Source organism: Heterodontus francisci, chromosome 7, assembly GCF_036365525.1.
Source record: "Heterodontus francisci isolate sHetFra1 chromosome 7, sHetFra1.hap1, whole genome shotgun sequence".
Classification (NCBI taxonomy): Eukaryota; Metazoa; Chordata; class Chondrichthyes; order Heterodontiformes; family Heterodontidae; genus Heterodontus; species Heterodontus francisci.
In genome coordinates, this window is record NC_090377.1 from 84,560,903 (window position 1) to 84,576,306 (window position 15,404).

General features: G+C 41.3%; 1 protein-coding gene across 2 annotated transcripts in view; it reads right to left on the reverse strand.

Annotated features, from left to right (window-relative positions):
• Positions 1-15,404, reverse strand: part of nckap1 (NCK-associated protein 1) — a 272,818-nt gene that overhangs the window by 171,902 nt on the left and 85,512 nt on the right. For both annotated transcript variants that reach the window (XM_068035570.1, XM_068035569.1), the window contains exon 3: positions 644-736. In XM_068035570.1, coding sequence (XP_067891671.1) covers positions 644-736 — 93 coding nt within the window. The remainder of the gene's footprint in view (positions 1-643; positions 737-15,404) is intronic.

Genomic DNA, 15,404 nt, shown 5'->3' on the forward strand with positions numbered 1-15,404 from the left:
GGCACGAACTAGTTGATAAGAGAACAGAGCAGTGAACAATTGGTAAATGGAAGGAAAAGGAGCAATGCCAACAGAAGTATAGACAAGCAATTTACATGATTAAGGCAGACTCATCAGAACCATTTGAGAATTAAATGTTGGGGGAAATATAAATGAGCAATATTTAAATCTGTTTCACATATTAATATCCTTTGCCCATGTAAAGTATTCCTGAGGTGAGGGATATGGTCCTATAATTTTAAAAAAAGAGAAAGTCGTATCTATTTGGGAGTCCAGCTCTTAAATCCTAAAGTTTGAACTATTTGTAAACAAAATCCAGAAAACAGAACTGCAAATCAGTTAACTGAACAGCAATATGATCTCCAATCATTGAGGGCAACACCCAAAATATGGAGAATAATTCCACAATAACAGCTAGGTTCAGTTTTCCGACCAAGTAGGGTAAGGTGCTACCCCTTGCTACTGAGCCTAGATGATTAGGGAGGGCCGATGTTCAATATTTAAGTTAGCCATCAGTTGAGGCATTATTTTGACATGAGCAATTTGGTCACAAGAGCTTCACATGGGGTCGAATAATTCAAAACTCAGAAGGCCTTTACATACTGCAATTTAAACTAATCTGCACATTTAATAGTATTACTACCTTAAATTCCATGACATCCACAAATGTGAAGTAATAAAGTGCCAAATTCTTCAGAATTTCCTGCTTCTCCTTATGTAGTTGTGACAGCTGTTGCTAAAAGGAGAGAAAAAACATTACTAGACAACTTACACTGACTGCATTAAAATACATTAATCCTCAATTTGAGACAATCTAACATTAATCGCACTGTTACAGCACAAACATCAGTATGACCTGCAGCTAGTTGGAGTGGTGCAGTGAAGTTGTACAGCTGGCACCACATTGCTCCACTCACCAGCATCCAAAAACCAACTAAATAAATATTGGCGAAAGGCTGATAAACCAGTCATCTGTTTGCTACAATTAAAAGCTTTAAAATAAAGCTGTAAAAATTCATAGACCACTCTGATCTTGTTAAAGTTTGCTTCACATCGGTTGTGGATTTACTGCAGCCAGTGAAGTAAGAGACTACCTTTCCAGGTGGCTTCAAACCACCTGCTAAATACGATCAACACAACACTCCCCACTTATACTGACAGTGTTGAATCTTTGCAAAGTTGAACCTGTATCACTGCTGCAACACTGGCAGTATAACAGGTCCTTAATAGTAAATTTAAGGTCTTTTCTCAAATTGGAGTTTGGTGCCTTTTTGTACCTATCATTATTTGCAACAGCAAACTTTGTTGCCGGCAAAACAAACCAGCTTCGAACTAAAATAAATTTACACTGACACTTTAATATTACATTTTTCATTAAGGATTCTTACAGATGAACCTTCCTGACAGAGAACCAAGTTTAACAGACCAGCTTTTCAAAAAAAAATCTTGCCCACACGTGATGCCCAACAAAAATCTAGGAACAAGTTTGCCCAAAATGTGCTCCGAGTAACCAAGCATCTAAAGCCATTCTCCATAAAATATAATACGAAGTATCCATTGTATCAATAGCACTAGGAGAAACTCATCAGAGCACTAAATGGGTAAATGCTGCCTTATAAATTACCAGTTTTTTTATGAAGTTTACTTTGGAAGGCAAGGAACAAGACTATTCAGAACCAGCATTGCAGTTTACCTACAGGACTTCACAGATTTTTGAAGCACAAGATTTTGTTTAGCTTCAGTAAATTTATATCAAATATGGGACATTTCCCAATATTCATTTTAAAAATCTATTATTCCTGCTAGCTTGATCTGCATATATTTTAAACCCACAAAAAGAAACTTAATTGCCAACATTCTGATCAGCTCAGTGGAAAATGGTGGCCCTTTAATGCAGTATTCTCTGGTCAAGTGCTCCCATCACTTACCGTACTGCACCAATGCAACAGAACATAGACAATACAATAAATACTTTACAATATTGACCTTTGTAATTTATAAGGTAGAACGTTACACCACTTGAAACATTATCATATTTGTGGTGCAGTGCCACTTCAACTTTTCTTTTAAAGAAACATGAAATTTGTATAAAAGAAAAATTATTTCTACAGCTTAAGATATGCAGAACAACTAACATTGCTATTCCTAAAACATTACAATTCTTGTAACTATCTGGAGAGAGCTCTAGATTTTAGTAACCTACTGGCAATGTTTTTAAGCATTTTGAAGAGAAATTGTGTATGCCAACTAAAATGGATACTACAAATTTCAAAACATGAAGCAATTTGTGGGAATTAAGATCTTAAACCAGCATTAGCAACTATCAGTGTTTTTTTATTTTTAACCCACCTACCGTATTTTAAAGTCTAAAGTGCTTATCATTTTAGTCCCAAAACTTTGAAAATTTAAAGAGAAAAAATGAAGTATAGATTAATCTTAACATTTATCAAAATTCCAAAATAAGTATTTAAAGATACTTTATATATGCCCAATACTGGCCAACATCAACTCATTGTAACACCATGATCACCTACACTGTCCAAACTACCAATACAGCAAATACTATATTAGTGCAAATACTGACGTTTGAGTTAAAATAATGGTTTGAAATACTTGATCTAACATGGCAAAAGAGCACATCAATAAAGGTTATGCAGCTATCATAATTGTCGTTAACTAATGTAGATTATACACAGCAAGAGAATCCACACTTACCAAATTATCCAGGTAAAGTCAAGTAAAGCATGCAAAAAAATTGAAAGACATGATGTAAAATGCTAATTTTAAAGCTTAGTCTTGCTATACTATCGAGGAACTCCGTCAAATCATGTGTCAGGAGATTAAGCTTGAACTTGCTTTTTACTAGAAAGGACATGATACTTTCCTTAAAGTAATGCATTTCCTCAAGATTATTGGCAGGAGGGGAGATTATAGTCATGGTGAAATCAGAGCTTTATCCTCCTTTAAAAATTCATGTTTGTTTATTCATCATCAAAAGACCAAGCTAGTTGAGGAGAGTTCATAAAACAGAAAATTGTACCGAATCTGTTGAAGGAATGAGCTTGATGCCCAAGAAAGACCCAACATCTTTTAGATGGAAGGGAAAAAGGAAGATTAAACCAGAACAAATTTTACACACCAATATTAAAACACCAAAATCAGCTAACAATTTTTTTTTTTTTAATTCATTCATGGGCTGTGGGCGTCGCTGGCTAGGCCACCATTTAATGCCCACCCCTAATTGCCCTTGAGAAGGTGGTGGTGAGCCGCCTTCTTGAACTGCTGCAGTCTCCTCGGGGTGTAGGTACACCAACAGTGCTGTTAGGAAGGGAGTTCCAGGATTTTGACCCAGTGACAGTGAAGGAACAACAATATAGTTCCAAGTCAGGATGGTGTGCAGCTTGAAGGGGAACATGCAGGTGGTAGTGTTCCAATGCATTTGCTGCCCTTGCCCTTCTATGTGGTAGAGGTCGCGGATTTGGAAGGTGCTGTCGAAGAAGCCTTGGTGAGTTGCTGCAGTGCAACTTGAAGATGGTACACACTGCTGCCACTGTGCGCCGGTGAAGAGAGTGAATGTTGAAGGTGGTGGAAGGGGTGACAATCAAGCAGCCGTCTTTCACCTGGATGGCGTTGAGCTTCTTGACAGTTGTTGGAGCTCCACCCATCCAGGCAAGTGGAGAGTATTTCATCACACTCCTGACTTGTGCCTTGTAGATGGTGGACAGGCATTGGAGGAGTCAGGGGGTGAGTTACTCACTGCAGAATTCCCAGCCTCTGACCTGCTCTTGCAGCCACATGATTTACGTGGCTGGTCCAGTACAGTTTCTGGTCAATGGTAACCCCCAGAATGTTGATAGTGGGGGATTCAGCAATGGTAATGCCATTGATCATTAAGGGGAGATGGCTAGATTCTCTCTTGTTTGAGATGGTCATTGCCCAGCACTTGTGTGGCACGAATGTTACTTGCCACTTATCAGCCCAAGCCTGGATGTAGTACCTTCTAGAGCAGGAGGACAATTACACAGCACAGAAGGAAATTTGGGATTTCAGTCATAGACTAATGGTTAGGGACTACACCTCCAACGATCTGGGGTGAATTCTTTGTGTGAATTACCCATGCCAGGATGTCTGTCAACCTGCAATCTGGCTGATGTGCTAAACCTTTATGCAGTATTTCATCAGTCACCGCCTAATTCCTTTCAGAGTCCATTTCATGACCATGATGTTCATGTTTTCACATGTCTCTGAATCCATCACTGGCAAATTCCCCTCCATTATAGGTCAGAAACTTTGCTGGTGTCCCAGGTCCGGTCCTATCCATTTCTCCATGATTTTGTCCATAATAACCCTTTTATCCTCCTAAGTTTATTACAGAAAGACTAAATCCAGTCGCCAAGTCTACAAAACAGAATGAAAATATGCCCGTCTTTGTCCCATACCTTTAGATCCATGGCAACTACCTTGTTAAATTTATGGGCCAATGGAACGTTTACAATCGGATATAGTGGTGTTCGCCGATATATTTTTACTGATATAACATTTCTCATGAATCTCTTCTAATAGGCTCAGTCATGCTAGGCCCCACCTGCCAAGAATGAGGCACATTAATTTTGTCATGAACATTGATTTTAAACTATTACTGGAGTGAAGAAAGGACTTGTTAAACAGATCAGCCGTGGCTGGAAAAGACATTTGCATATTAACAGACGGTGATTGGAAGGACAAAGGACCATTCCCTGACACATTCAACCCACAATGGACCTTGATCACCAGGTACTGTGTGTAAGAGAAACATTCCAGAGACTGCTGTAATCCAAGACGTGGTCAGACCAGTTAGTCACATGACTAACCTGCTTGGCACCCTGGGTTTTTCTGAATTGTACAACCAGTTTGAACTGAAAGACTGTTTGCTCCTGGATTGAGAAGATCTCTCCCGTCTGCTCCCATTTCTTTCTCACAAGCATCTGAATCCACAGAAGATGCATGAACCCCGAGAGAGAAAAGTCTCCTACTGCGGACTAGGTTTAAGGAGAATAATGGGCCCCAACGAAAAGATCTACCTACAATCAAGGACGCTACAGTGAGCTGGAAGAACCGTAACAAAAACTCTTCAGATATTGCCTTAAATTTTTCCACTTTATTTTTTTTCCCTTTTCAGTCTCTATTTGTGTTGTGTATCGCGTATGCACGCTAGCTTGGACACGTCGTGTATCCGTCGGCGTTAATCAAATTAGAATTTAACTTTAAGTTTAATAAATTTCAACTTTTCATCTTTAAACCTAAGAAAGACTGTTTGTGCTGGTTTCTTTGCCTTATAATTGGAAAGCAGTGAACAAAGATTCACCAAGGGGGAGCTAAAAACATGGTGTGTTTAAAATTAAACCCGGTTACGGTAAGAACAGGTGAAGGCTGAGAGGGACCCTGAGACACCTTTCTCACCTGGCTGTAACAACTCGCATACCCTTCATCAGTCACACTGCATCTTTTATCAGGATTTTAAACTTTTGACAAGTAGAGTGAGCAAGTTTTCTATTTAAGACTATTTGTTTTTTTTCTCCGTTTCACATCACCTGATGCCATTAATACTTGAACACTCTGCTGAAAAACATCAGGTTTTGTCAAGAGGATATAATAATCTCCTGATTAGGTAAACTGCAGACACACTGACTTTCCAAACATAGTTCACAAAAGAGGGGGACGTCACAGATATTGTAGTTAAGGAGGAGGAGTGTGAAGCATTGGATGTGATAAACATAGCGAGAGAGGAAGTATTGGGATTAGCATCCTTGAAAGTTGATAAATCACCAGGGCTGGATGAAATGTACCCCAGGCTGTTAAAAGAAGCGAGAGAGGAAATAGCGGAAGATTTGACCATCATTTTCCAGTCCTAACTGGATACAAGTGCGGTGCCGGAGGATTGGAGAACTGATAATGTTGTACCTCTGTTTAAAAAGGGAGCAATGCATAGATCGAATAATTACAGGCCAGTCAGTCTAACCACAATTGTGGTCAAATTATTGAAACCTATTGAGAGACAGGCTAAACTTGTCACTTAGAGTTAATCAAGGATAGTCAGCATGGATTTGTTAAGGGAAGCCCTTGTTTGACCAACTTGATGGAATTTTTTGAAGAAGTAACAAGGAAGATAGATGAGGGTAGTGCAGTTGATGTGGTCTACATGGATTTTAGCAAGGTTTTTGACAAGGTCCCACATGGCAGACTGGTTAAAAAAATAAAATCCCATGAGATCCAGGGAATTGCAGCAAGGTGGATACAAAATGGACTCTGGCAGGAAACAAAGGGTAATTGTTGACGGGTGTGTTTGTGACTGGAGGGCCATTTCCAGTGGCGTTCTGTAGGGCTCAGTACTGGGTCCCCTGCTTTTTGTGGCATATATTAACAATTTGGACGTAAATGTAGGGGGCATGATCAAGCATTTTGCAGACGATACAAAGGTTGGACATGTGTTAGATAGCAAGGAGGATAGCTGTAGGCTGCATGAAGATATTGATGGTCTGGTCAGATGGGCAGAGAAGTGGCAAATTAAATACAACCCAGAGAAGTGTGAGATGATGCATTTGGGGAGGTCAAACAAGGCAAAGGAATACATGATTAATGCGAAAATACTGGGAGTGTAGAGGAAGTGAGGGACCTTGAAGTGAATGTCCACAGATCCCTGAAGGTAGCTGGACAGGTTAATAAGATGGTTAAGATGGCATATGGAATCCTTTCCTTTATTAGCTGAGGTATAGACTATAAGAGCAGGGTGGTTATGCTGGAACTGTATAACTCATTGGTTAGGCCACAACTTGAGGACTGTGTTCAGTTCTGGTCAAGTCATTATAGAAAGGATGTAATTGCACTAGAGAGGGTACAGGGGAGATTTACGAGGATGTTGCCAGGACAGGAAAAAGGCAGCTAGAACGAATGATTGGGTCGGCTGGGGTTGTTCTCCTTGGAACAGAGAAGGCAGGGGGCGGAGGGGGAAGAGGGGTGTTAGGGTGCTTGAGTAGGGGAGGGGGGAGAATTGGGGGAGGAGAGAGTGGCCCCCCAAGATGGACCAAAGGGGGAGGGGGGGGGGGGGGAGGGAGGGACAGAGACAGACAGACAGAGCGAGAGCGAGAGTGTGTGTGAGTGTGAGTGAGTGAGCGAGGGGGAGAGAGAGTGTGTGCCAGCGAATGTCAAGGGGGGATGGTTAGATTCTGCCTTATTGGACATTGTCATTGCCTGGGACTAGTGTGGCATGAATGTTATATTCATGCCAGGCAATGACCATATCAAACAAGAAAGAATCTAACCATTGCCCCTTGACATTCAATGGCATTACAATCACTTGGGGGGGGTTACCATTGAACAGACACTGAGCTGGAGTAGCCAGATAATTACCATGGCTACAAGAGCAGGTCAAAGGCTAGGAATCCTGCAGCGCGTAACTCACCTCCTGACTTCCCAAAGCCTGTCCACCATCTACAAGGCACAAGTCAGGAGTGTGATGGAATATTCTCCACTTGCCTGGATGGGTGCAGCTCCAACAACACTCAAGAAGCTCGACACCACCCAAGACAAAGCAGCCTGCTTGTCTGGCACCCCATCCTCCACCTTCAACATTCACTCCCTCCACCACCGACGCACAGTGCCAGCAGTGTGTACTATCTACAAGATGCACTGCAGAAAGGCATCAAGGCTCATCAGACAGCATCTTCCAAACCATCAACTACTATCACCTAGAAGGACAAGGGCAGCAGATGCATGTTCCCCTCCAAGCCACACACCATCCTGACTTGGAATTACATCACCGTTCCTTCACTGTCATTGGGTCAAAATCCTGGAATTCCCTTCCCAGCAGCACTGTGGTGTACCTACCCGACATGGACTGCAGCGGTTCAAGAAGGCGGCTCACCACCACCTGTTCAAAGGCAATTAGGGATGGACAATAAATGCTGTCCTTGCCAGTGATACCCATATCCCATAAAATGAATTTTAAAAATGGCTAAACCATGAAATACTCTTTACCCAAGACTTGTGGGAACGAAGATCGGGCTAATACCAGGCGGATTAACTGCGACCGAAGAGAATAAAAGTTTTATTGAGGACAACGTTTAATTGGAGGAAACTGCAACTTATCCAGGACTGGCTGCTGGACAAGCAGTCTGACAATAAAGAGGCAGCAGAGGGTCAAGAGCAGTGCTGGTGAAGTAGAATGGGGTGTCATCAGCATACATGTGGATCCTAACATCCTGAGATTTGGCTTATGTCACCAAGGGGCAGACTGTGGATCAGGAATAGTTTAACAGTAACATTAAACTTGAATTTACTGCAATATTTGGTGTGCAAAACACAGTTCATGCAGTTTTATACTACAACATCAACTGTAAAATTGGCTCAATGACAATGGATTTTATTTCATGTCATTCAACTACAGATTCTCCAGTAAGATAAATTTCACAAACAAAAATTATTGGTAAGACTAACATCTGCCACATGCTGAGCTGGATTTAATCTATATAAAGTGCACTTGGCTGATAGGAGCAGAAAAAGTCCCAAAATATCTAAACAGAATAGTATAATCACATTTAACAAAAAGGAGATCCCTTAACGAATACGGTTTACCTCTAGTAATGCTTTTCTATGGGAAACATTTGACATAGAATCATAGAATGGTTACTGCACAGAAAGAGGCCGTTCGGCCCATCGTGTCCATGCCAACTTTCTGCAAGTTCAACTCAGCTCATCCCACTCCATCCTTTCCCAGTAGCCCTGCAATCTCTCTCTCTTCAGGTGCTTATCCAATTCCCTTTTCAAAGGCATGGTTGAATCTGACTCCAGTACAAGTCTCAGGCACTTCATTCCAGATCCTAACCACTCGCTGCAAAAAAAAAAATATTTTCCTCGTGTCACTGTTGGTTCTTCTGCCAGTCACCTTAAATCGGTGTCCTCTGGTTCTCAACCCTTCCGCCAACAGGAAAAATTTCTCCCTATTCTCTCTAGACCCCCTCATAATTTTGAACACGTTCATCAAATGTCCTCTCAATCTTCTCTGCTCTAAGGGGAACAACCTGAAGTACCTTTATTAAATATTGCACTTTCAGAAGCACGCAAAGGCTTTGAAGAGGGTGCAGAAAAGGTTTACAAGAATGCATCCAGGGATGAAGGACTTCAGTTACACGTATAGACTGGAGAAGCTGCATGCTTCATTGGAATGTCAGTAGATTTGGTTGCAATTAGGCTGGACAACGATTTCAACTATGCCGGAGTGTCCTGTTTCCAAAAATGAAGATCCTTCTTCATCCATAATTCTTGGAGACTTTTTACATAAATATTGTCTTTACTGCATTTGTTGCAATACCATTAATTCAGTTCTAACAGTAACCCCCTCAAACTGATGATAAATCTAAACTGATGCCAGTTTTCCTATTAGCAGGCAGAAGGAAAGGTGTGGTCCTGAAAATAACTTCCTGCATCTGGTAACCAAAGCTTTGACCTGCTATGCAGCATTCCATGATAATGTTAAATGTAATCAACCACACCTATGCGCAAGCATTAGTCACATTTAGTATAATAACCAACTTTCCGTAATCTAGGTTTTTGAGTTTTATAAGTATATAGTTAACATTTGTGTATTGAACATTAAATTCCATGTTACTAAATTATTCCTTAAATAAAGGGAAGCACCATTGTTTTAAAAACATTAGGAAATAACTGTTCAATGAAATATCTAATGTTGTGTTAACAAGACCTAAGTACTCAATCTTAAACACCAAAACCACCTAAATCCTGTCCTTTTCAGTTTAGTATAATTCCAAAAATATACAGATACACATTATACTAGAAGTAAAAGCATTCACATAGCACAGCATATTTTGGCAGTATCATGGATCAGTAGACTTGTCCAACACTAAAGTTCCAGAATTCAGCTGACTCTTCATGGAGGAGAAAAAAGGAAATTGCCGTCCCTAAGCTGCTCTTCTCCTTCCTTGTAGCCACTTCTGATCACATTAGACACTCTCTCAGCACTGTGCCTGGCCTCCAGCAACCAGTAAGCATAAACATTTGGGGGCTGGAGAATGAATGGAGTAAAGAGAGAAATTTGAAGGAAACTTTATCAAATAGTAAAATAATTCAGGGGGTTGCAAAATTCAATTTCAAAATATATTGAGAAGCCCTATATTTATGGGAAAACCCTTAAAAATTGCGACATTTACCTGCAATACTGTTATTCCTGCAGGTAGTGCTGTGAGGGATTTTCCATGTTAAATGTCACAAAGTTAGCTACAAAAATAAACAGCTATATAGTATAAATAGTTAAGATCAAATGATTTTTGAGTATGCATGCAGTTGCAGGCTCCAGCCACTTTGCGTCACTGTGAAGTACCCTAACTTTGTCAACCAGCAGCCAAACTGGTGTAAGTAAGCATTCCTCCCAAGTTGCAGACTTTTAAGTATTAAGAAAAAATAATAGGCTCTTGACATATCTACTCGACCTCCCACCACACCCTCACTTACTAAGTCCTCCTCTCAAAACATACCTTTACCAATGGGTATCTCAGAAGTCAGCCATCCGATCCTTCAGACACAGGATCGTGCTGTTTGGCTGTCAATAACAACTTACATTTATGTAGCATCTTTAGCTTTTTATTTTTTTTAGATTTTTAGAGATACAGCACTGAAACAGGCCCTTCGGCCCACCGGGTCTGTGCCGACCATTAACTACCCATTTATACTAATCCTACACTAATCCCATATTTCTACCACATCCTCACCTGTCCCTATATTCCCCTACCACCTGTCCCTATACTAGTGGCAATTTATAATGGCCAATTCACCTATCAACCTGCAAGTCTTTTGGCTGTGGGAGGAAACCGGAGCACCCGGAGGAAACCCACGCAGACACAGGGAGAACTTGCAAACTCCACACAGGCAGGACCCAGAATTGAACCCAGGTCGCTGGAGCTGTGAGGCAGCGGTGCTAACCACTGCGCCACTGTGCATCCCAAAGTGCTTCATGACCATTATGAAGCAAATTTAACACTAAGCCACATAAGGAAATATCAGGGCAGATGACCTAAAGCTTAATCAAGGAGACAGGTTTATTAGGATAATCTTGAAGAGGTAGAGAGATAGAGGGGTTTAAGTAGGGAATTCCAGATCTCAGGGACTCAGCAGCCAATGGTGGAGCAATTAAAATCAGGGATGAACAAGAGGACAGAATTACATGAGCGCAAATACCTGAGGTACTCCATGGTTACGGATCAACCTGGAGGCAGGTTACCAATTGTATCCCACAGTGATCATCTGTTCACGGTTTTCATTAATCTGAATAGTCATGTTGGGGATATGGTCAGCACGTTTACAGTGACATAAACATTTATGCAAGTGTTAAGACTATAGAGGAGTACAATGATCTGGAGAAAGGTTTAGATGTGCTTGGGGAATGGGCAAAGAATTGCCAATTGCATTTAACCTAAACAAATGCAGTATAATGTATATGGGCAGGATCAACACAGAATATGCTTATGATTTACAAGGAACAATATCGCAAGTGGTTGAGAGAGAAAAATATCTGTGTTATTGTGCACAGATCACTCAAGATTTATGACCAATGAAGAAAGCTATAACCAAAGAAAACATTAATATAACAGTTATATTAATAGGACCTTTCAACACAAGTTAAAAGTACACAATTCTGTCCTTATACAGGTCATAGATTAGATTACATCTGGAGTACAGCATGACAGACTCCTCCATTACTGTCCCTCGGTATGTCATGTCCCACCAGCAGAACAGACGCACCAGAGGTAGGGGGCACTGTGGTGTACAGTCAGGTGGGAGAAGCCCCAAGAGTCCTCAACACTGACTTCTGACCCCATGAAGTCTCATGGCTTCAGGCTAAACATGGGCAAGGCGACATCCTGATCATCACTTACTCCCTCAGCTGATGAATCAGTACTTCATGTGGAATAGCTGTACTATATGCTAAGAACGGATCATTTTGCAATACTTAAGTATTAAGTAGAGCAGGGTTGTTTGTCCAACCTTTTCACATGGGGGGGGGGGGGGGGGCACATTACAATTTTTGTCTTACATAGGGGGCCAGTGAGACAATTTTGGAAAAATAAAGGCATTAAAAATTTATCTCACTAGTAATCAAAACAACAACAAATGTGCATTATAGAGAAGCTTTAAATGAGAAGATAAATTTATTGACTTACGAACATAGGAATTAGGAGGAGTAGGCCACTCGACCCCTCAAGCCTGCTCCACCGTTCAATAAGTTAATGGCTGAACTGATTACTCCACATTTCCATCTACCCCTGATAACCTTCCTCCCCCTTGCTTATCAAGAATCCATTCACCTCTGCCTTAAAAATATTCAAAGACTCTGCTTCCACTGCCTTTTGAGGAAGAGCATTCCAAAGACTCACGACCCGCTGAGAGAAAACATTTCTCCTCATCTCAGTCTTAAATGGGCGACCCCTTATTTTTAAACAGTGACCCCGAGTTCGAGATTCTCCCACAAGGGGAAGCATCCTTTCCACATCCACCCTGTCAAGGCCCCTCAGGATCTTATATGTTTCAATCAGTTCGCCTCTTACTCTTCGAAATTCCAATGGATACAAGCCTAGCCTGTCCAATCCTTCCTCGTAAGACAGCCCACCCATTTCAGGTATTAGTCCAGTAAACCTTCTCTGTACTGCCTCCAACGCTTCAAATCCTTCCTTAAATGAGACCAGTACTGTACACAGTACTCCAGATGTGGTCGCAACAATGCATTGCATAACCTCCCTATTTTTGTATTCAATTCCCTCGCAATAAATGATAACATTCTATTAGCGTTCCTAATTACATGCTGTTCATGCATACTAACCTTTTGCAATTCATGCACTAAGACACCCAGATCCCTCTGCACCTCAGAGCTCCGCAGTCTCTCATCATTTAGATAATATGCTTCTTTTTCATTCTTTCTGCCAAAGTGGACAATTTCCCACTTTCCCACATTACACTCCATTTGCCAGGTTTTTGCCCACTCACTTAACCTATCGAGATCCCTTTGTAGCACCCTTATGTCCTCTTCACAACTTACTTTCCTACATATCTTTGTGTCATCAGCAAATTTAGCAACCATACCTTCGGTCCCTTCATCTAAGGCATTTATAAAAATTGTAAAAAGTTGACACCCCAGCACAGATCCCTGTGGCACACCACTTATTACATCTTGCCAATCAGAAAAAGACTCATTTGTGCCTACTCTCCGTTTCCTGTTAGCTAGCCAATCTTCTATCCATGCCCATATGTCACCTAAACCATGAGCTTTTATTTCCTGCAATAACCTTTGATGTGGCACCTTATCAAATGCCTTCTGGAAATCTAAGTACAATACATCCACTGGTTCCCCTTTATCCACAGCACATGTAACTCCCTCAAAGAACTCCAATAAATTGGTTAAACATTATTTCTCTTTCACAAAACCATGTTGACTCAGCCTGATCATCTTGATTTTTTTCTAAATACCCTATAACATCTTTAATAACAACTACTAACATTTTCCTTTAGACAGATGTTAAGCTAACAGGCCAGTAGTTTCCTGCTTTCTGTCTCCCTCCCTTTTTCAATAAAGGAGTTACATTCGCTATTTTCCAATCTAAAGGAACCTTCCCCAAATCTAGGGAATTTTGGAAAATTAAAACTAACGCATCAACTATCTCACTAGCCACTTCTTTTAACACCCGAGAATGAAGTCCATCAGGCCCGCAGCTCCAACAATTTGTTCAGTACCACTTCCCTGGTGATTGTAATTTTCTTGAGTTCCTCCCTTCCTTCCATTTCCTGACTTAGTTAATACTGGGATGTGACTTGTATCCTCAACAGTGAAGACTGATACAAAATATCTGTTCAATTCATCGGTCATCTCCTTATCCATTAATTCCCCAGACTCACTTTCTATAGGACCAACGCTCACTTTGTTAACTCTTTTCTTTTTAAATATCTATAGAAACTCTTACCATGTCTTTATATCTCTAGCTAGCTTTCTCTCGTACTCTAATTTTACCTTCCTTATCTATCTTTTAGTCATTCTTTGCTGTTTTTTATATTCTGTCCAATCTTCTGACCTGCCTCCCATCTTTGCGCAATTATCGGCTTTTTCTTTAAGTTTGATACTATCTTTAACTGGTTGAGTTAACCATGGATGGTGGGTCCCACCCTTGGAATTTTTCTTTCTCATTGAAATTTATCTATTCTGTGTATTCTGAAATATCCCCTTAAATGTCTGCCACTGCATCTCTATTGACCTATCCCTTAACCTGATTTGCCAGTTCACTTTAACTAGCTCTGCTTTCATGTTCTCATAATTGCCCTTATTCTAGTTTAAAATACTAGTCTTGGATCCTCTCTTCTCTCCCTCAAAATGAAGGTAAAATTTAATCATATTATGATCGCTGCTACCTAGGAGTGCCTTAACTATGAGGTCATTAATTATTCCTATCGCGTTGCACAATACCAGGTCCAGTACAGCTTGCTGTCTGGTTGGCTCCAGAACGTATTGTTCCAAGAAATTATCCTGAAAGCATTCTGTGTACTCATCTAGGCTAGCTCTGCTCATCTGATTTTTCCAGTCTATATGTAGGCTAAAATCCCCCATAATTATCACTACACCTTCTTCTGGCAGGGCAGGGATCCTGAAGAACCAAGACAGCATGGAGTGGGCTTTGCCATCAGAAACTCCTTGCTCAGCATGATACAGCCTCCCTCAAATGGCTCGGAACGCATACTGTCCATCCGACTGCTCACTACCTCTGGTCCAGTACACCTACTCAGCATCTATGCTCCAACACTCTGCTCCCCACCTGAAGCTAAAGACCAGTTCTACGAGGAACTCCATAACATTAGCAGCATCCCCAACACTGAACACCTATTCCTGCTGGGGGACTTTAATGCCAGGGTTGGGGCCGACCATGACACATGGCTCTCCTGCCTTGGGCGCTATGGTGTTGGAAGGATGAATGAGAACGGGCAGAGACTGCTCGAGTGTACCAATCATAACCGCTGCATCACCAACTCGTTCTTTCACGCTAAACCCTGTCACCAGGTTTCATGGAGGCACCCAAGATCGCGTCGTTGGCACCAGCTAGACCTCATTGTCACAAGGCAAGCCGCCTTAAACAGTGTTCAAATCACACGCAGCTTCCACAGTGCGGACTGCGACACCGACCACTCCCTGGTGTGCAGCAAGGTTAGACTCAGACCAAAGAAGTTGCATCATTCCAAGCAGAAGGGCCACCCGCGCAGCAACACGAGCAGAATTTCTCACCCACAGCTGTTATAAAAATTTCTAAATTCACTTGTAACAGCCCTTCAAAACACTCCCACAGGGGATGCAGAGACCAAGTGGGCCCACATCAGAGACA